This window comes from Schistocerca serialis, chromosome 1 (assembly GCF_023864345.2).
Source record: "Schistocerca serialis cubense isolate TAMUIC-IGC-003099 chromosome 1, iqSchSeri2.2, whole genome shotgun sequence".
Taxonomy (NCBI): Eukaryota; Metazoa; Arthropoda; class Insecta; order Orthoptera; family Acrididae; genus Schistocerca; species Schistocerca serialis.
Window position 1 is genome coordinate 538,864,070 of NC_064638.1, and position 21,514 is coordinate 538,885,583.

At 37.7% G+C, this 21,514-nt stretch overlaps 1 protein-coding gene across 5 annotated transcripts in view; it reads left to right on the top strand.

The window, feature by feature from the left end:
• Window positions 1-21,514, top strand: part of LOC126474991 (condensin complex subunit 1) — a 213,738-nt gene that overhangs the window by 93,369 nt on the left and 98,855 nt on the right. For all 5 annotated transcript variants that reach the window (XM_050102534.1, XM_050102540.1, XM_050102548.1 and 2 more), the window contains one exon: window positions 8,235-8,388. In XM_050102534.1, the coding sequence (XP_049958491.1) occupies window positions 8,235-8,388 (154 nt within the window). The remainder of the gene's footprint in view (window positions 1-8,234; window positions 8,389-21,514) is intronic.

The following is a 21,514-nucleotide window of genomic DNA, read 5'->3' on the forward strand; positions in this document are numbered from 1 at the left end:
AGCATCATCTGCAAACAATCTAAGACGGCTACTCAGATTGTCTCCTATGTCGTTAATATAGATCAGGAACAATAGAGGGCCTATAGCACTTCCTTGGGCAGCACCGGATATTGCTACGAACCTTGACCTTCCTGACAGGAAATCACGAATCCAGTCGCACTACTGAGGTGATATTCCGTAGGCACGCAGTTTGGTTAGAAGATGCTTGTGAGGAACGGTGTCAAAAGCCTTCTGGAAATCTAAAAATATGGAATCAATTTGACATCCCCTGTCGATCGCACTTATTACTTCATGAGTATAAAGAGCTAGTTGTGTTTCACAAGAATATTTCCTGAAACCGTGCTGACTATGTGTCAATAAATCGTTTTCTTTGAGGTACTTCATAATTTTCGATTAAAGTATATGTTCTAAAACCCTACTGCAAAATCGACATTAGTGATACAGGCCTGTAATTCAAGGGATTACTCCTACTTCCCTTTTTTGGGTATTGGCGTGACTTGAGCAATTTTTCAGTCTTTAGGTATGGATCTTTCTGTGAGCAATTGGCTATATATAATTGCTAAATATGGAGCTATTGTATCAGCATACTCTGAAAGGAACCTGACTGGTGTACAGTCTGGACCAGAGGCCTTGCCTTTATTAAGTGATTTAAGCTGCTTTGTTACACCGAGGATATCTACTTATATGTTTCTCATCTTGGAAGTTATTCTTGAATGTAATTCAGGAATATTTACTTCATCTTCTTTGGTGAAGGAATTTTGGAAAACCGTGTTTAATAACTCTGCTTTAGTGGCACTGTCATCTGTGACTTCACCGTTTTTATCCCGCATTGAAGGTATTGATTGTGTCTTGCCAATGGTGTGCTTTATGTATGACCAGAATCTCTTTGGGTTTTCTGCATCTTGCATTGAAGTAAGCGCTATATTTCGAACTTCTGTAAAACTTTGCCAATCTTGGAGATTTTGTGTTCTTTTAAATTTGGCATGCTTTTTTCGTTGTTTCTGCAACAACGATCTTAACTGTTTTGTGTACTGTGGGGTATCAGTACTATCACTTATTAATTTCTGTGGTATATATCTCTCAGTTGCTGTCGATACTATCTCTTTGAAAACATTCCACATCTTTTGTACGCTTACACGATCAGATCGGAAGGAGTGGAGACTGTCTCTTAAAAAGGCATTAAGGGCAATTTTAGCAACTTTTTTTTTTTTTAAGTAGATGTACTTTGTTTGATAGTTGTGGGTGTTACGGTATTCAGCCTAGCAGCAAGTGCCTTGTAGTTGCTAATCCCTGTATTCATCACAATACTCACTATTTTCCCAGGTTTATTTGTTACTAAAAGGCCAAGTATGCTTTCACAACCATTTACTCTTAGAGTGGGCTCATGAACTAATTGTTCAAAATAATTTTCTGAGAAAGCATTCAGTACAATTTCGGATGATGTTTTATGCCTGCCGCCGGCTTTAAATGTATAATTTTTCCAGCATATCGAGGGTAGATTGAAGTCTCCACCAACTATAATTGTATGAGTGGGGTACCTATTTCAAATGCGAAGAAAGTTTTCTTTGAACTGTTCAGCAACTATATCTTCTGAGTCGGGGTCGGTAAAACAATCCAATTAATAGTATAGTCAGATTGTCTGGTATAACCTCTACCCATACTATTTTCACACGAACTATCTACTTCGATTTTGCTACAGGGCAAACTACCTCTGACAGCAATAAATACTCCACCACCAACTGTATTTAATCTATCCTTTCTGAACACTGTTAGATCGTTTGGAAAAATTTCAGCTGAACTTATTTCCAGCTTTAGCCAGCTCTCTGTACCTACAACTGTCTAAAATTTGCAAATACCTTTTCTCAGGGTTGCATAACAGGACCGACAATTAACTGAACACTGCTGTGTAATAGGTATTGATTCTGTCAAAGCTCCTGTCCAGAATTCAAAGTTTTGAAAGGAGTTTTATTTAGTCCACAGTTGTGAGCTATGTTGCAAAGATAACAGTTGAGATTTAATGTTTTATTAAAGATGATAAAGTTATTGACCATTGTACTTCATGGATGTGGTTTATATAAGAACCAAATATTAACTTCTTAATTAACAAAGAATCCTTAACAGTTCAGATGCATCTTGATACCATTGCATGATCTAGTAAAATCTCTTTACTTTAGCTTTCCCATGTATTGCACCTACACTAATTAGCTCTTCCGCATATCTTTTTCGTACATGTATTTAAAAGTTGCATAACTACTTCAGGCAGTTCAACAAATCAATTTCTCTTCTTTATTGAGCTTGGTGTAATTTTTCCTAAGCACTTTTAATTATGTGTTTATGCAATTACTTTTACATTGCCTCACTGTCCCTGATTTAATAGATTTATTGCTGTATAGTTCTTTTGGGTTGTAAACAGTGTCATGTAATACAACAATGAACAATTACTTCATCCACTATTGCAAGTGGCCTTCATCAGAGTACATAATACAACCAAGTAAGTGCAAATTATTAATATATTGCCTTAACTTTTCCCCTAGAGTTCCTTTAAAATGTCCATAAAAAAATCTGTCATATGATTGGATGCATTCATAATAGCCATCATATTGGATCCAATCACACACTGAATGTTAATTGTATCTTTTAAGGTCTTATAGATGGAAGAATTATACAGTGTATTAATAGTTAAAATTTACTGTCCCTGTAGAATTACATACTCTCTTGAGACACAGTTACAATAATGACTGAAATGTTGATTCGTTATTTTATGGCATTACATGGTCTTCGGTGCAGAAGAATTTTCTGGAAACTTTACTGCAGCTGTAAAAGCCTACAGATGTATACTAGATTTATGTCAGGGCAAAATCTTGTCGAATCCTATACAAACACCATAGGCTCCTGCATTGCAGCATCCATTACCAGCAAAAAATATTCCCTTGGCTCACTTTTTGTGTTAGTGTCTGATACACAATTGGTTGTCAGAATTTGATGGTTTAAAAAATATCTTTTTTACTTGTACTGAGGATAGCATTTCTCATTTGCTACTTGAGGATGGTCTTGTTCAGTCTCGGTAGATACTTAAGTTCCAGGCATGTATCGGGCAATATCTTTTTAGTCATCGCCATTTGTTAAGTGGTGCTCCCCCACCAGTTTGTACTCATTGCACTCAGCCTTTGACAGTCCATTATTTCCTCACGGAATACACTTTTTTAAACCACTTAGATTCTCATTTGTGTTTGCTGCCTGAATTCTTGGCCATTTTAGCGAACGACGTATGGACTGTCAACTGTGTTTTACTTTTTATCTGTTGTATGGTGAAGGCCATTTAATTTTTAGTTAGTGACCTCCGTTTCTCTGTGGCATATTTTATAGACCTTTCTCCACGTCCCTGTTTTTGGCTGTCTTCTCTTCCGTCGATTTGGACTAATATGTAGTCATTTTTAACTCCTCTCTTTGTCTTCGTGTTCTACAGTAAAGTGATATGAAATACAATGAGCACATAAGTACAGTCGTAGGGAAGGTCAATGGTTGACTTCAGTTTATTGGAAGAGTCTTAGGAGAGTATAGCTCATCTATAAAGGAGACTGCTTGTAGAACACTAATGCAGCCCATCCTTGAGTACTGCTTGAGGGTTTAGGATCCTCTCTAGGTTTATACTCAATCTTAGAGCATTCATTTCTTTACTGTGTAGCGACATTAATATTTCACGGTTCAGGATCACAGTCATGTGGTGGTGGTGGTGGTGGTGGTGGTGGTGGTGGTGGTGGTGGGGTGGTCCCCCCCCCCCTCCCCCCCCTCCCCCCCCCCCCCTCCCACCCGCCCCTCCTGTATCTTAAAATCTTCTGGGATGTATCCACAGAATTATCATGTCCATATATTTGGTCTGTCATGAATTGCACCAAATCACTACTCGTGTGTACTGTTTATGTGAAAATTCATGTCACAAGTAGTGATTTGGTGAGTTTATGTTACCTATGTTAATAGGCCCAGTATACAGATACGATCATGACATACATACATGCTAGACGTTTTTCAGATTTTGAAGTGTGCCAAAGCGCAATTATACCACATGATACTGACCATATAGCCAAAATCGCAGTAGTGCAAATAAATAACTTTTACAGAGAATGGCAACTAAGACGTAATTTACAAAATCATAGGGAGATGTTGGTTCTGGATGGTGATGCTGCTCATCGATTAAAGTTGCTGTTATCCAGCACTAACTGGAAAGGTTTTCCTGCATTAGTTGTCCCCCCTGCCTCAGTCCCTGTCATGAACATGTTGCCCGCAGTATTTGACTGGCAATACAACTTGGACCTGGTGTTGCAACTCACTGTGCAGTGTTTTACACTCTGTCATTGCAGGAACAAGTATATTTTCTGACCACAAGTACAAGCTCGAACAAATGAGTACAATTTTCGGTGTGCCATATGGCAAGAACAATTACAATAGTTCAATGATGACGTGAATTACACACTGAACCAGAACTGAATGAGAGCAAGCACTGAGCAGTGACTGGCTACATTGAAAGGTGCGGTAGGTGATGCTGAATGGAAGGGAACAGGAACAGTAGCAGTGGTGGTGGGGCCTGGTTGTTTGCTGATATCCAGTCCATTTTGGACTGCCTACAAACACAAAGGTGAGATCAGGGTTGTGGGTGTCTCACAGGACGGAGAGTCTGAAGGCAGGAAAATCTCGGGAGCAGGAGGAAAGGGTTCAGAGCGTGCGACGGAGGAAAAACAAATGCCGGTGGCGGCAGTGACAACAGGTGGTGAATGCTGTTGCAGCGGCAGTACCCGCTGAAAACCTGAGAACAGAATCGCAGTTCTTGAGTGCGAGACCTTCAGTAGCGAAGATTCTACCGACTGTAGCAGTTGTGGCTTCCTCACTCATGGACCAACAGTTGACCATGTACAGAAATTTTGAGTGTGCATCGATGACAATCAGCCAGATGATATCCAAGAGGGATCCAGCAAAATCAACATGAATGCTCTCCCATGGGTTGGAGGGTATTGGCCAGATAGGGAATGTCTGCCAGCATGCTGGCTGCTGCTGTTCGTACTGAGAACAGTTGCTAAGAAGATGGTAGACCTGCTGGTCTAAGCTCAGCCAATACACATGATGCCAGGTGAGTAGTTCAGTGCCCAGGACTCTCCAGTGATCTTGCTGCAGGAGCTGCAGTACTGACTGTGGGACCACCGAGGGAGATTGTTGGTCAGTAATGAGGGGCATCACGCCACCCAGCAGGATGAACCAGTGGCAAAGGGGAAAATAATGGCAGAACAGGTTAGAATCTTGTCCAGGAATTTCGCCAGGTCAGCCTTGTTAGATGTACCTCTGCCCCTGTTGTAAAATGATGTCTTTCGACATCGCTGCTGCCACATGTGTCATTGTGATAGCAATCGAGCCTCTTCATCCAAATGGAAGCACGAGATCTCATCTTGGTCGAAATGGGTCAGGGTTCCACAGGAGACAGAAAAGGGTGTCCGTGTTTGCGTGTTATTTGGTATTCTTGAAGTGAATTTCATAGTGGTAACTTTGAGAAAAAGCACCCAGTGCTGGAGGTGGTGGGCAGTCCTCTGTTAGCTTTGCTGCAGGATCAAAGAGGGAGAGTAACAGCTTATGATCCATATAGGAAAACATGGAATTTCTTCAGCACAAAGACAGTCACAAGAGCATCCTTTTCGATTTGCGAATACTTCTTTTGCATAGCACTGAGTATCTTTGACACAAAAGCTGCCCTCGTATCCATTAGTCAGGGAACCCTGATGCCTGTTGTCTCCACCAACTGTTTACATGGTTGAAATGTGGCAAGAAACAGGGCTTGTATGAGGACCTACCTCAGAGATGTGAAAGCTTGCTCACACGCTTCTGACCAGACAAAAAGGATGCTCTTCTTCTGAGGATTGTTTAGCAGACACATAATTGACGCCATACCTGGGATGAATTTGCTGTAATATGTGATCTTCCCCAAGGAAGATAGGAACTCCTTTTGATTCCCGAGGTGAGGAACGGCGATGGTTGCTTCAACCGGCCTGTGTGTGTATTGAATGCAATCGCAGGAGATAAGTGCCCTAGGTATTCCACCAATGGTTGAAAGAAAACTGATTTCTCAAGTTTATGTTTCAGGCCTTTGGCAGCTACCACAAGTTTGCTAAGTGTCCTGTCATTGTAGATCCTGTCACCACAATGTCACTGAGATAATTTGTACATCCTGGGATGTCCTGCAGCAATTTTTCGAGGAATTCCTGAGAAATGGCTGGGGCACTGGCCACCCCAAGGTTGAATTTTGAAAAATGTTGTTCTCCCACAACTGCAGATTTCAGAATGGGATAAATGTTGATTTCTGAAAGTTGACTAACCTTAAAAATTCCACACTGGCACAGTTTTCCCCGTGGCTTTCTAACAATAACTACCAGCATTCTCTCACAGATGTGGGTTGACAGCGTCCCATAATGCAAGGGGCATAGATCATACACAGAACAAGTGGAGGCATGCTGACTTCTTTAAAGTGATGTGCTCCATAAAGTTCGTCTTGTTCCCCAGACCACCAGAAAAGCTCTTTAGAGTATTCCTTATTGAGGTCATTCAGTTTGTGAAACAGTATTTCTTCAGAGACCAGGTGGGCAGAGTCTTTGATGACAAATTCGAAAGCTGAAGAAGCATCGTGGACTAAAAAGATTCTCTGTATAAGGGCCCTGAACCCCAGGAAAGGTGTACCAGCATGCAGCCTGTTTGTATGATGCCTTGTTCGTGATTTGCCCCTTAAGGCGAATGTTTTACTTATTATATGTCACCAAGTGACAAGCTGTGGCACACAGAGATATAGATATGTTTGAAAGTTCAACAGAGGTGCATGTATTGACATGCATGTATTGACATGTAGCTGAACTTCTTTGTCGCACAAAGTGAGAGTGATAAACAGTTCCTTAGGGGATACTCCTGGGTTGGAGGAGTCTGATGAAATCGCATTAATATCAAGTTAAATCAAACAATGGTGTGTGTGTGTGTGTGTGTGTGTGTGTGTGTGTGTGTGTGTGTGTGTGTGTGTGTGTGTGTGTGTGTGTGTGTGTGTACGTACTGCTGACAAAGGCCTTAATGGCCGAAAGCTATCATTGTATGAATCTTTCTATTGTGCCTATCGCGGATCAGCATCTCCGCTATATGGTGAGTATTAATATCAAGTTATGGAGACATGAGAAATGGCAGCATTTCGCTGCAATCCAAATAACAGATCCAACCATGCTTAAATCCCTTTTTCATCGTGGAACTCGCGTAGTACGTACCAGCTTTCATGTGATCTGGCCACTCTCAGAGAATCAGCACAACTGGCCTTTGTTGAATGTGTGCCTTGTTATCTACCTACTTTTACCACCACTGCTGTGTCATTGCATCTCATGTGGTTTCTTATCGATGTCGTAAACAGCCTTATCAATTGTACCCCACACAAGTGGCCAAGCTGCAGGGACTCAGTAGGAAATAATGTTTTGTGACTCCTGGAAATAAGAAATCATATGCTGAAGTGGTGATTTGGGACACAGTTATTTGGGAGGTTCCTCATAAGGAAGTGTGTCTGAAAGCTCTACAATTCAAAGATCCTTCTTCGGAAAACATTTAAAAATTAATCCAATCACTCAAAGTTCCTTGGGCTGCGGGTCATCGGTTAGATTTTGGAGGTGACGTGGTAGCCATTGCTTTAGTCCAGGAAGAGGAATCCAATCTTGCCAAAGCAGCAAATGCGGAAGTAGCAGAGAGCAAACACTGCCTACCTCTGGTGTAGACTTGTAAACAAGGAAGCAATCTTGGACCTATGACAGGCATTCGTTTCTGTCGTGATCAGAATGTTTTTGAAAACATGTCACAGATTCCTGATTTAGGTTTTTCCGCGGTTAACCTAAATCACTGTAGGCAAATACCAGAATGTTTCTTTCAACAAGGCCACAGGTGGCAACCCACCCTACCTATTAACACGTTTTTATGTTTGTATGTCTGTATATGTGACTTATATTTCCTTGTATTAAGCTAGCAGATCCTGTAAGATTATAAAATGATCCTATAATATATATGTTCTGATGCTAATATGGGGCAGTAATAATTTTTTTTAATATTCATTTAATGACCTTGTAGGTAGCCAGTGTGAGAATTATTCTTTTGTAAATGTAGTGATCACTTTATTCTCCAATTTTTCTTAAGGCTAAATTTCGTTATGTTGTAAATGTGTTCTTTTATACCCCTACTAGATGACACATCAACAGACATGGAATGTGAGGAAATAGATTTTGCAGAACAATGTGGACTTGTCTGTAAACTGGTTAAATCTAAAGATTACAAGAGTGCCTATCAACAGCTGCGCTCTTTAGAAGAGAAGCTTCCTGCCCAAGTTCACTGCCTAAAGTAAGTAACAATTCCTTTAAGTATTTTTAAAAGTACCAGATTCGACTCTCCTGTCCTCTCCCGTTCCTGTATTCATTTACACTGCATACTACTCTTGGTATGTTAACTGATTTTCGGAATCTTTGTCATTTTTGTTTATAGATACACATTCATAGAATAAATAAAATCTTTGTTTAAGATGAGGAAAGATTTGACTGCTCTTATTTAGTTATTACCATGTGGAAAAAGTTGTTCTGAAAAGTAACATACAGCTTGAATTACAAGAACTCTTAGTCTTCCTGAAACAAGAACTTTTTAAGAGGTCACTTACCTCAGGCAACAAATTTTGGGCAAAATTTTGCCTTTAGGTTCAGTATAAAATATTTTTTTTTATTAATTTTAATAAAAATAATTAGCATAGAACTACATGCATGTAAAACAAGTGCAATTAGTAAGCAGCGTCATTCAATATAATTAAAGTTCCTCCAAGTTGACAGGGTCTCTGACTTGATGCGTGCAGCCTATCCCTTCCAGTCAGGTAACATCCATTGTTTGCTAACTGCTAATGTGCCTAGCTCAAGCAATACCCTTCAATAAGTCTAAAGTTCCTGGAAGTTGGGGGGGCTGTGTAGAATCAAATTACTCCGAAGCATTTTTCGGAGAAGAGTTGGCAGAAGAAAGCATCGGGATCATTATAAGTGGAAAGATAATTAACAATATTGGGTACGAAGATGATACTGCAATTTATGTACCTTCACCCTCACACATGATCAACAATTTTGCCCAGCACAGTGAAGAATTTGGCATGTTTGTCAACATTTCCAAGATCAAGAGAAAATTTCGAACAACCTTGTCAATAATAGGAAATAAAATTGAACAAGTATCTTCCTTTAAGTACTTGGACAATGTGATGGGCGAGCTGTGTAACTGCGAGAGAGAGATCAGATCTAGAATAGAACAGACCAGGAGACAATTTATCATAATGAAAAACTTTCCATAAGATCAAATCTTAGTATGCAACTGAGAATGCAAATGATTTGTTGCTATGTATTCATTTTTCTCTATGAATGCAGAAGCTGGACTCTTATGGAATATGTAAGTAAAAGAATTGATGCTTTTTCAAATGCCTGTATCAATGTCTTACACATTTCTTGCAAACAAAGTAGTCCTTCAATGGGTGAAAAAACAAACAAAATTTATCGGAAAACATATTTTATACTTAACCTAAAAATAAAATTTTTCCCAAAATTTGTCGCCTGAGGCCTACACTCTCTTGTTTCATGATATTCCATTATTTGCTAGTGCTGTCTTATTAATCTCCATTGTTTTGTTAATATTTGTGTATTTAAATTATTAACTAACTTTTACAATAATGGGTGGTCACAAATGAAATAATGGAGAAACTAGAGGAAGGAAGTGAGATGTCGTCCAAAACATGAAAATTGGATTTGTTTTTCAGAAAGCCTAGTGGCAGTAATGAAAAAAATCGGGCAAGACTATACAATATAAGTTTGATTTGTAGTGGATATGCTAAAATTATAGCAATAGGTATATTGGCATTTTACATGTTTTTAAAAACCAGCTATAATTGTTTGTATTCTAATTTTATTGTTTAATATTATTTTCTCTGTAATGATTTCAAGTGATCGAATGTTATTCTACTCACGAGACAGAGAAAGACAAAGTGTAAACCAAACATTACACCTTGTGGTTCTATTATTTCTGTTTCTGGTTGTTCAAGTCAATTCAAGTTGCGATTCTGCATTATGTTTGCATATATGAAAGATTTGAACAATGTAAGTATCACATAGTTTCTGTTTTAAGATACACAAAAGTACAGGTAATTCCACATCAATTCTATGCAGAAAACTGACATTTTCTACCTGACCATCTCAGATTTCTTTCAAATTTGACGCATCCAACGATCCAGATAAGAGACGTAAAATTACCAATTTGCAGAGGTATTATTACAATTGTGAAGAAAGTTACAGTTCCGAAAAATTTGGAAATTGTGTGAAATACACGCGCGCGCGCGTGTGTGTGTGTGTGTGTGTGTGTGTGTGTGTGTGTGTAAATTACTGTAATAATGGTTCTAATCCAGATGCAGCAATGAAACTTGTATTATTGAAAGCTAATGAGTAGAGCTTGACATTGATACGACTCTCTCAAAACATGTAATCTTCAATTTTTTTTTTTTTTTTTTTTTTTTTTTTTTTTTTTTTTTTTTTTTTTTTTTTTTGAGATAAAAAATAAATTGTATTGCTCCAGTGTGTTTATACAGACATGATAAATACGAAGATCATACACCAAAGGTACCATGCCCAAAAATTTATTCTGAGAGCATTGGTACACTATCAAAATGCAGAAGGTAGTACATAAATATGAAATATTAATTATTAAAAAGTGCAATTCATGAGTAATACTGGCCAAAAATATGGTTTATATTGTTGTAGTGGTATTATGAACTATTTAAATTGTAGCTTCAATGAAAAGGTAATGAAACGTGGTAAAATCACATCTCACAAGTCGCCAATTAAACTGTTAATGTTCACCACATCGGAGGCAGGGAGGCTGTATGTCCTTCCTCTTTGTGTCACTGGATCCAGTCTTGTGAGAGCTTCACATCTTCTGATAACACAAATGATAGAGTTGGTCCATGTGCATGCAAGAAGTTGGCCTGTACTTCACCTGTTTATTCAAAAGTTACAAAACGTATGAAACCTGCCGATAACAGGCAACAAATCCATCTATGTCTGTTAATAGCATTTCATTCACCATAGCAATCACTGCATCTTCTCTACTCACTGAAGAGTAGACTATGTCCTTGTTTCTACTTTATCCTTGGTAATAGGTATTACACAGTGTAGCTTCTGGGTACCCAGAGTCAGCCTCGAATTCTTGAATTCAGCTTGGCAATATCTTCATCCTGATTGGAAGCCAATGTATAGTGGAAGACACATGAAGGAATATTTTCTTTGCACCACTGAAACAACTGTTGTGGTGTCAAAATATGATTCTCATGAGGTTGCTTGAGACTGGCAAGTGTGGCTGAATCTTTGCAGTCCCTGTAACCCCTTCACATAGTCCTTTTCCAAGTGCTGTATCAAAAAAATACAATTTTGTTGAAATTCTTTTTGTTTTTGTATTGAGCAGCACATCCATCTGAAAACTAGTGAATATGCTCTGGAGTTGGAAAGTGACATTTTAAGAAGTTGATGAAATTGTGCTGAAAAGAACACACACACACACACACACACACACACACACACTCTGCAGTATCAGGCAACTGTAGCAGAGTGGCTACAGTTGCCAATGAAATTCCTGTACTTCATTTTGGATGATGAAAGGTAAATTCTTTGCAAAATCGCAAACTGCAAGATACTCACTTACTTTGAGGGTTCTTCTTTAGTGATTTTATAGAACTGTGACTGCTGCTGGCTGATAAATGAGTGCGGAAGGAGCTGTTGTAAACTTCATGCAAACATTTCATTAAATATCTGTTGTTTTTGTGTGTCTCCAGAACTACATTGCGTGTTGTTGACCAACAATTATATGTTGAGACCGGATTATATGCATTTGCAAGTTGCATATACATTCGCATATTTGGCTCCTTTTCACCGGTTATTGCATACTTTAACTAAAACCTAGTGACGATGCATATTTTCGCTCTATGTTTACAATATTTTAAAAATTCAAACGGTCGCTCTCTAGCCCTATCTTGTTTTGATGTCTCACAGATTGACCGTGACATAGAACTATGTGCAATTGCTAACCTAGAGGCCACTGCCTAGTGAAATCATTACAGAACAGGAACAGGTAGACAGAGTCAATGCTCCTGCGCCCGTGTCCCTGGTTAATCCCCTTCGCTGTCATACCGTACATGTCGGCAACAATTAAATTAAACTATGCAAGCTTTTAGTTGCACATCCATTGTTACACAGTTAAACCTGTTTACGACATGTAATGTGTAACATGGTGTGCACCTTGCCACCCAAATAAAGAAACGTCGTTTCGTGCATAGCTGACCATCCTGGAACATTTACACATGACGGAATTGTTTTATATTGTTGAGTTTGTGAGGAAAACGATTTGTGCAAAGTAAGTTTTGATCAGTATGTCAAGACAAGTCTTCATATTGCAGGAATGCAGAAGAAAAGACCACGACAGCAACTTCTGATAACAGCAAGTTGCAGTAGCAGGGATTTGTCCAAAAGTAACCAAAAAAACATTGGTTTAACATGGATCTGTGTGAAGCATTCATTGCAAGCAATATTCCTCTTCACAAACTTACAAATCCTATGCTCGAAGGTTTCCTGCGCAAATATTGCTTAAAACAAAATATACCAGATGAATCAACATTGCGTAAAAATTATGCACTGACAATTTATGCAAATGTTTTGGAAGAAATACGCCATGAACTCAAGGGCAGCATTATCTGGATTTCAGTTGATGAAACTACAGGCACTTGTGGCTGTTACATTGCAAATTTAATTGTTGGTGCTTTAAAAGAAGAGCCTATTTAGCAGCCTGCAAAAAACTTGAAAAAGTAAATCATTCTACAGTCGCCAGATTTGTGAATGAGGGTATTAGAAAAATATTTCCAGAATCTTCTGCAGATGAAAGGGCATTTGTGTTTTTCAAATGCTGCTTCCTATATGATCAAAGCAGGAAAAGCCCTCAGAGTACTTTATCCCAATTTGATTCATGTAACATGCTTTGCTCACGGAGTAAATTGCCATGCTGAAGTAGTACGTTCCACGTTTGCAACTGTAAGTAAACTAATTTCATCCACAAAGAAAGTGTTTCTAAAGGTTCCTGCTTCAAGACCTACAAAGAAAAACTACCAAATTTACCTTTACCTCCCGAACCAGTGGTGACTCATTGGACTATGTGGGTCGGAGTTGTGTTGTTTTATAATTGAATATTTCGAGGCCATTAGAGTGGTAGTAAATGGCTTCGATAGTGCAAAGGCTTTTTCAGTTTGCCAGTACAAGGAAGCTTTTAATGATTCCAATGTTAGAAAAAGACATTGCTGTGATTAGCACTCATTTTTCCCATATACCTGCAAGTATTAAAAAGCTTTAAACTCAAGGTTTGGCATTGAATGAATCCATTCATTCAATGAATAAAATTATTCTAGTGAACTTCTCATTGCTGGAGGTATTCCCAAGAAAATAGACAAGTTTGAAAACATTTTAGACAATAATCCATACTTCGAACCCTTGTGCCAAATTGATAGTTTTAGTAATGGGATGGGTGAACTGTTACGAGAAACAGTAAGTGCCAACATAGCACCCAAATTCAAATACTGCCCAGTTATCTCAGTTGATGTAGAATGGTCCTTTTCTGCTTATAAAAATGTTTTGAGTGAGCAAAAACGCAATATTACTACCGAAAATTTGGAGCAGTACTTCGTCATTTATGTTTACAGTAGTAGAAAAACGTAAAAAATTGTAAATTATGCTTCGGTCCAATAGTATTAATTAAAAGTTAATGCTGTGCAAAAAATTCGTGATTGTATGTTATTTTTTTAATAAAACGTTACGGAGTTTTTGAGCGTGCCCCCTCTGCGTGCAATGTATCTCGAAGTTCTTCCTGTACATATCAATTGTTTCGCTGCGACTAACTCGCATCACATCTGCTTGTTACTGACAACAATAGCAAAGGAGGAACAATTCTTGAAACGCAGTATATGTGCCCGTTTGGCAAATTTTTAGAAAATAATCCCAGAAAGGCCCGCAGAAAGTATTCAGAAAATGACAGCATTCTAAATGTACCAATTTTTCGTATGGCCGTCACTCTTCCATGGACAGTTCAACTTTGAAATATAATTCACACAGTAACTACAATGTTTTTTTATTATTTGATCTTGCATATTTTGACACTTTTCATGCCTTTTTTAAACATTTTTTGATGCATATTTTAAGGTTTTTATGAAAGACCTGAGTCGAAACAAGGCCCCCGGAGTAGACAACATTCCATTAGAACTACTGACAGCCTTGGGAGAGCCAGTCCTGAGAAAACTCTACTGTCTGGTGAGCAAAATGTATGATACAGGCAAAATTCCCTGAGACTTCAAGAAGAATATAATAATTCCAATCCCAGGTGTTGACAGATGTGAAAAATTATCGAACTATCTGTTTAATAAGTCACAGCTGCAAAATACTAACACGAATTCTTTACAGACGAATGGAAAAACTTGTAGAAGCTGACCTTGGAAAAGATCAGTTTGGATTCCGTAGAAATGTTGGAACATGTGAGGCAATACTGACCCTACGATTTATCTTAGAAGAAAGATTCAGGAAAGGCAAACCTACGTTACTAGCATTTGTAGACTTAGAGAAAGCTTTTGACAATGTTGACTGGAATACTCTTTCAAATTCTGAAGGTGGCAGGGGTAAAATACAGGGAGCGAAAGGCTATTTACAATTTGTACAGAAACCAGATGGCAGTTATAAGAGTCGAGGGGTATCAAAGGGAAGCAGTTGTTGGGAAGGGAGTGAGACAGGGTTGTAGCCTATCCCCGATGTTATTCAATCTGTATATTGAGCAAGCAATAAAGGAAACAAAAGAAAAGTTCAGAGTAGGTATTAAAATCCATGGAGAAGAAATAAAAACTTAGAGATTCGCTGATGACATTGTAATTCTGTCAGAGACAGCAAGGGACTTGGAAGAGCAGTTGAACGGAATGGACAGTGTCTTGAAAGGAGGGTATAAGATGAACATCAACAAAAGCAAAATGAGGATAATGGAATGTAGTCGAATTAAGTCAGGTGATGCTGAGAGAATTAGATTAGGAAATGAGACACTTAAAGTAGTAAAGGAGTTTTGCTATTTGAGGAGCAAAATAACCGATGATGGTCGAAGTAAAGAGGATATCAAATGTAGAATGGGAATGGCAAGGAAAGCGTTTATGAAGAACAAAAATATGTTAACATCGAGTATAGATTTAAATGTCAGGAAGTCGTTTCTGAAAGTATTTGTATGGAGTGTAATTATGTATGGAAGTGAAACGTGGACGATAAATAGTTTAGACAAGAAGAGAATAGAAGCTTTCGAAATGTGGTGCTACAGAAAAATGCTGAAGATTAGATGGGTAGATCACATAACTAATGAGGAGGTATTGAATAGAATTGGGGGAGAAGAGGAGCTTGTGGCACGACTTGACTAGAAGAAGGGATCAGTTGGTAGAACATGTTCTGAGACATCTAGGGATCACCAATTTAGTATTGGAGGGCAGCGTGGAGGGTAAAAATCGTAGAGGGAGACCAAGAGATGTATACACTAAGCAGATTCAGAAGGATGTAGGCTGCAAGAGGTATTGGGAGATGAAGAAGCTTGAACAGGATAGAGTAGCATGGAGAGCCGCATCAAATTAGCCTCAGGACTGAAGACCACAATAACAACATGATGTATATGATCCCCTTTCTACTTATATGTAATTTCATCGTGCAGTTCATACCAAACAGTTCAAGAAGATAATCAGTCCGTTTTGTCACACTTTGGCAATAGGGCCAGGCACACAGTATAACCCCGCTTTTATGTTCCTGGAATTAATGTTTTGCCGACATTTACAGCCTTTTTTATTGGTCCTTTAACATTGTGGGCATTGGAAGTTTCAATTTGCACCTGATTTTGCGTCAACATATTTATAATTTTCCCACGATTTACGCATAATGAAAAAATGTTTGTGGAGAAGAAATGATGCTGGCCGTATAGTAGTGTTTACAAATATTGCGTGGTTAAGTTTCTTGACACTAGGGCACTCTACTCAGCTGATTTGAACTGGTAAACGTGTAAAAGTTGGAACAGTTCGTGCCGTATCTCCCACAGCTGCCAAGTTCTAATTGGCTTTGTGGCTGATGGTAGTAACTAGGTTTGTTCAAATGAAGATATCATGACCAATTACAACCATTTCCAAACTGTCTTTACTGTGGAAAAATAGTTTTTTATGATCATCGTGACCCCTTTGTTGAACCGTATTTAGCGTGTTCCAGCGTATAGCCACTTCGAGCTCTAGTTGATGCTGTCATTCACTTTGCGTTGCTCAAATGTTTTTAGTTTAAACACACTGCAGGTTACATATTTTATTCACGTTGAGCAAACTGTGTTTTGAGAATTTATTCTCGTTGTCAAGTGCAGTACTTATGTATGTATTTTTTGTGATGTTACACAAACAAAGAGCATGAGTGATGGTACGCGCGCATCCGTGTGTGTGTGTGTGTGTGTGTGTGTGTGTGTGTGTGGTTTTCTACATAACTGATGAGGCACAGTATCTGATAACCTCGAAAAGATGACTACAGTGCAAGAGACACAGAATAAAACATATTCAAGCACTACACAAAATACTTATTTACATATTTGCACTTGACAACGAGAAAAAATTTTTGAAACACATTATGCTAAGCACAAAAAAATATGTAACTAGTGCAGTATTTCATTATTTAAATAATGAATGACAGCTGCAGCCTTTCCAAAACCTTGATTATGACATATGAAATTGAGTCAAACATTCCTATTTCCCTGACAGTTATCAGTTCCAGTTACATCAGTGGTTTTTATCAGATAATAAACCTTCATTAGATAAGAAACAAGTCCCTGACAAGTCTTTTGATGCCTGTTATGTACATATATCTTACATAAAGTGCAAGGGGTATCCTATAAATAACTTCTATAGCTTAAAACATTATTTCCCACATTTTACCGCGTGTTACACCATTTTTTTGAAAACCCTTGAAAAGTGTAGAAGTGGAGCTTCACTGTATCTTTCAAATATACATTCCTTAAGAGTTTGCAACAGTAGCTGCTTCTGCTTATGTATTTTAATTCCATTTTCTTTCACAGATGTAGGCTTTTCTTCCTGGTATCACACAGTTCACGTTATGATCACAGTGAAAATCACACATTGAATGTTTTCCTCACACAATGTCTTACCCTCGATTTGGATCTGGTGTCACCAAAGTAGCAAATTCTGCTACTGACTGTTTAGCTGTTTAAACAATGTAATTTAAAGTGGAAAATTCTTTCATGGTTTTCCTTATACTACAGCTCTTTAAATATCTTGCTAAAATTTGTATATTGTCACTCATGCAATCTGAATTGTGAAACTTATCTCTCAGCTGGGCAACAATTTCTCTTTCTCTGTTTATTTCACAGTGTTCTTATTCCAGTTGTGCGACATAAGTATGATCTACTTCTTTAAATGGATTCCAACAATACAATTTTGACTTGAAATCCATTTTTTGCAAACTACTACTGACTACTACTGCAACTGTACGCTCTGGGTTGAGTATAGCCATGAAACAAGCTAACAGTGATTGGCTGAAACAAGTCTCTGATTGGCTGTTCACAGCAAGAAATGTTCACCAATTGGTCAGAATAACAGTGACTGCTGTTGGCTGCTGTTCTGGAAAAAAACGGATACGTAGCTTCTTACTGCATTTTGTTAGTGTGATGATGTAGATGAAATAAAGGTTATGATTCCTTTGGCGTGCCTTCTTGGTATTTATCATGTTTATAGTAACATATAGAAGCAATACAATTTTTTTCCAAAAAAATTGAAAGTGGGGTGTTTTAGGATATACAAAGTCAAACGTTAAGATTAATGACCGTGAATGTGAAAGTTCTTAGAAACATTAGATGCTGCATATAAATGTAAAGCTCTAATCATTAGCTTTTCAATTATATAAGTTTCCTTGCTTTATCTGCGTTAGAACCAAATTACGGTCATTTATACATGCAAATTTCGCACAATTTCCAAACTTTGCAGGCCTGTAACGTTCTTCACAACTGTCATACACTTCTGCAAATTGTTAGTTTCCCATCTCTTATCTGGCTCATTGAATGTACAAAATTTGAAGGAAATCTGGGTGGATTGGGTTTGCTGCATTGAAATGGCCCATACATCTGATATATAGAGGATATAAGAACAGATTTGAATGTTCAAAGAAATGATGTATAGATATTAAATAGAAGATGAAATAGAGTATGACTGTGAATAGCAATTTACTTATGGAAATATGTATCACATGATCATATAGATTTTATCATACCAGTGGATACGTGTACATAAATTAGTAGACAGTAACCATGTGCAGATAGCTTTCTTCTTGTATGCATTTGTGTGTCATTTTTAATAGGGATTAATGCCTTACAGTTACTGTAATAATACAACAACAGTAAAGGACATAAACAAATTACTCCAGGAGAGTAAATCTCATAAGATTAGTGTGGATTTTATATTTTTTGGTATTAGGTGAGATAGAAGTTAACCACCAAGAGGATGCGAGTATGGAGGAAATAGCTGATGTAGTGAAATATGAAACACGAGTTCCTGGACTGTCAGCTGGTCTTCATCAGAAGGGTAAATCTTGTGAATATGGTACTTGGCCAGAGAGTTTTTCTGACACTGGAATTTGTTGTTCTAAAAATGAGAGCAGAAAACAAGCATGATCTGGCACCAGTAAAAGCTATAGAGCGGGCAGCAATTTAATTACAGATTGCTTTCAAAAGGAGGTACAAGTGGGACAAAAATTAAAAGATCATGGCTAGTCTAGAATGAGATCAGAAATGCTTTATGTTGTGTGCCCTGCAGATTATTTTCTCACTTGGGTTCAGATGCTGAGTCTAAGTCATCCTTAGCTAAAGAGGAAGGAATGATTATTTGGAAAAAGTTTAGTCAAAAAGTGCTTTGCCATGAAAATTCACTAAACTGTAAGCTTTGTTTTGCTCAAAGAATGTTCTATAGAGTCTTCTCTTGGAAATGGGGCATTGATGGAGAGCTACAAGACCATATAAAGAAGAGAAATCTCATTGGAGAGCAGTGTTGCACTGTATTACTGATGCTGTTCTTTTTTCTAGCAAAACAAGTGTGTCTGGAGGAAAAAAGAAATTAGTGGTTTTGTTGAGCCAGAGAGTGGTAAATTTCTAATTACGATTGAACTCATACTACACTATAGCACCCTCCTTCGTCAGCAAATCAGACACCACAAAACATGAGAAAATTAGCTATTTTTTCAAAAATATATAAGATAGATTCCTTGATGTAATTGCCAGCAAAATAAGACAAGATATAATTGAAGGTATTTTAGATGCTAAATACTTTTCATTGTTTGACTACAGTCTAAATATCAACCACGCTGAGCGGATGATACATGTAGTTTGTTATGTCATGTTAAATGGCTCAGAAGTTGTGGAAACTTCTGTTGATTTCTTTTTCTGGTTAGAGACAAAATAGGAGAAAATTTTTGTCAAGAAATACTGCAAAAAATATAACAAGATGGGTTGAACATAAAATACAGAAGAGAACAATCTTCCATGAATGAGATGAACTGGAAAGTATAAAGGGGTACAGTCAGGGACACTTGAGAATAATAAAGTGACCTTTTTTGAACCACATGTTACTCTTTAAATTTTGTAACAGTACATACAGCAGAAATGTGTACCAAAGCTCAAACTTTTTTTGAAACTATCTGTCATTTTTATATATATATTCTTTGTGGTTTCAGCTTCAAGATCAGAAATCTTATAAAAACATGTACCCATACCGGTATAAACCCAGAGCAAGAGTATGTGGTCTGCGAGAGTAGAGGCCGCCGAAGCTCTTTATGAGCACTTTGATAGTTATGAAGGGCTATGGAAGAGCTTTAAAATATAACTTTTCAACACCAGAAACAAAAACTGAAGCAAAATCTGTTTTAAAGTGTGTGAGAAAACTCTAATACATTGATTTAACTTGCTCTTGATATTCAATACTTTTTTTTAAAAAATCATCATCTCAATCAGTTTCTGCAAAGAGACAACCTTATGATTGATGTAAATGTGCTTGAATTATTAGAATCCCTTCGAGCTTTCTTAAAGCTTCTAGAGACTCCTGTACCTCCAAAGCTATTTCTGAAGCCAAAGTATTAGCAGAAAGTAGTCAATATCAATGGAATTCTCAGCAAAAAGTATTACAGGAAAAAAGATGGCCGAGGAGCTTTGTGAGGATGAAGTATCCAAACATTCATAGGAAGATTTGTTCAGGCTGTCCCTGTTAGAAATAACTGGCAGAGTGATAATGGAGCTGAGTTTCAGGTTTATGGCACTAAAGAAAATTAGTGCAAAGTTTAGATTCATGTGTGGTGTCAGAATTCAAAAGAAGTGGAGAATTTAAAGTACAAAGCAGCAGAATTGGCAGATACCGTTACCTTTGTACAAGGTAATAACATAGAAGAATTTATGTTTGAAACTTTCACCATATGCTGGCAGTAGAGAAAGGCTTACAAAACTGCATCATCGACATAAAATTTAATTTATAAAAATAAATTGGTAGAAGGAAATCTCAACCTTACTACAGCCTTAAATATGTTCTTCATAATCCTATTCGTGTTTCCTCTGGAGAAAGGAGTTTCAGCAAGCTGAAACTAATTTAAAATTATTTGAACAGCATGATTGCTCAACAAAGTTTACCAAATCTATGTATAATCTCCATAGAGCTGCTTCTGTAAACTATGATGAGATCATGAGCATTTTTTCTGGAAAAATAGCTCAGAAGTGAAAATTTACATTTATTATTTGTACAATGAATAGGTCTTCTTTTTACTTTGGCCTTTTCAGTCTATAAAATAAGTCAGTGTTATGAGATGGTGATATTTATTTTGGAATATATTAAATTACTGTTGTAAATCTCTCTATTTTCATGAGGGGTGGGGTGGGGGGTGAAAGAAGGAGCAGCAAAATTAACCTGACCCCTCGTGGCAAAGTCCTAGTTCCAGCCTTGTCAGAAGGCAAGGATTTTCCAGTGTAAGTTCTGTGCTCTTAGTGAGGAAAAATGTAATTGCAGACAAAGATCACAGACTCCATTGTCATTCCAAGATCTTACTTTCAGATTGCATTTTTACAAAACATGCTTTACTAGCATGGAACGGCATTAATTGTGGTTGCCTCGCTAGAAAAGTATCTATGTATAATACTATTTACACTATGTGATAAAAAGTATCCAGACACCCCCAAAAATATGAGATTTTCTTATTGGGTGTGTTGTGCTGCCACCTAGTGCCAGGTACTCCATATAAGCGACCTCAGTAGTCATTGGACATCATGAGAGAGCAGAATGGGGCACTCCGCGGAACTCACGGACTTCAAACTTGGTCATGTGATTAGATGT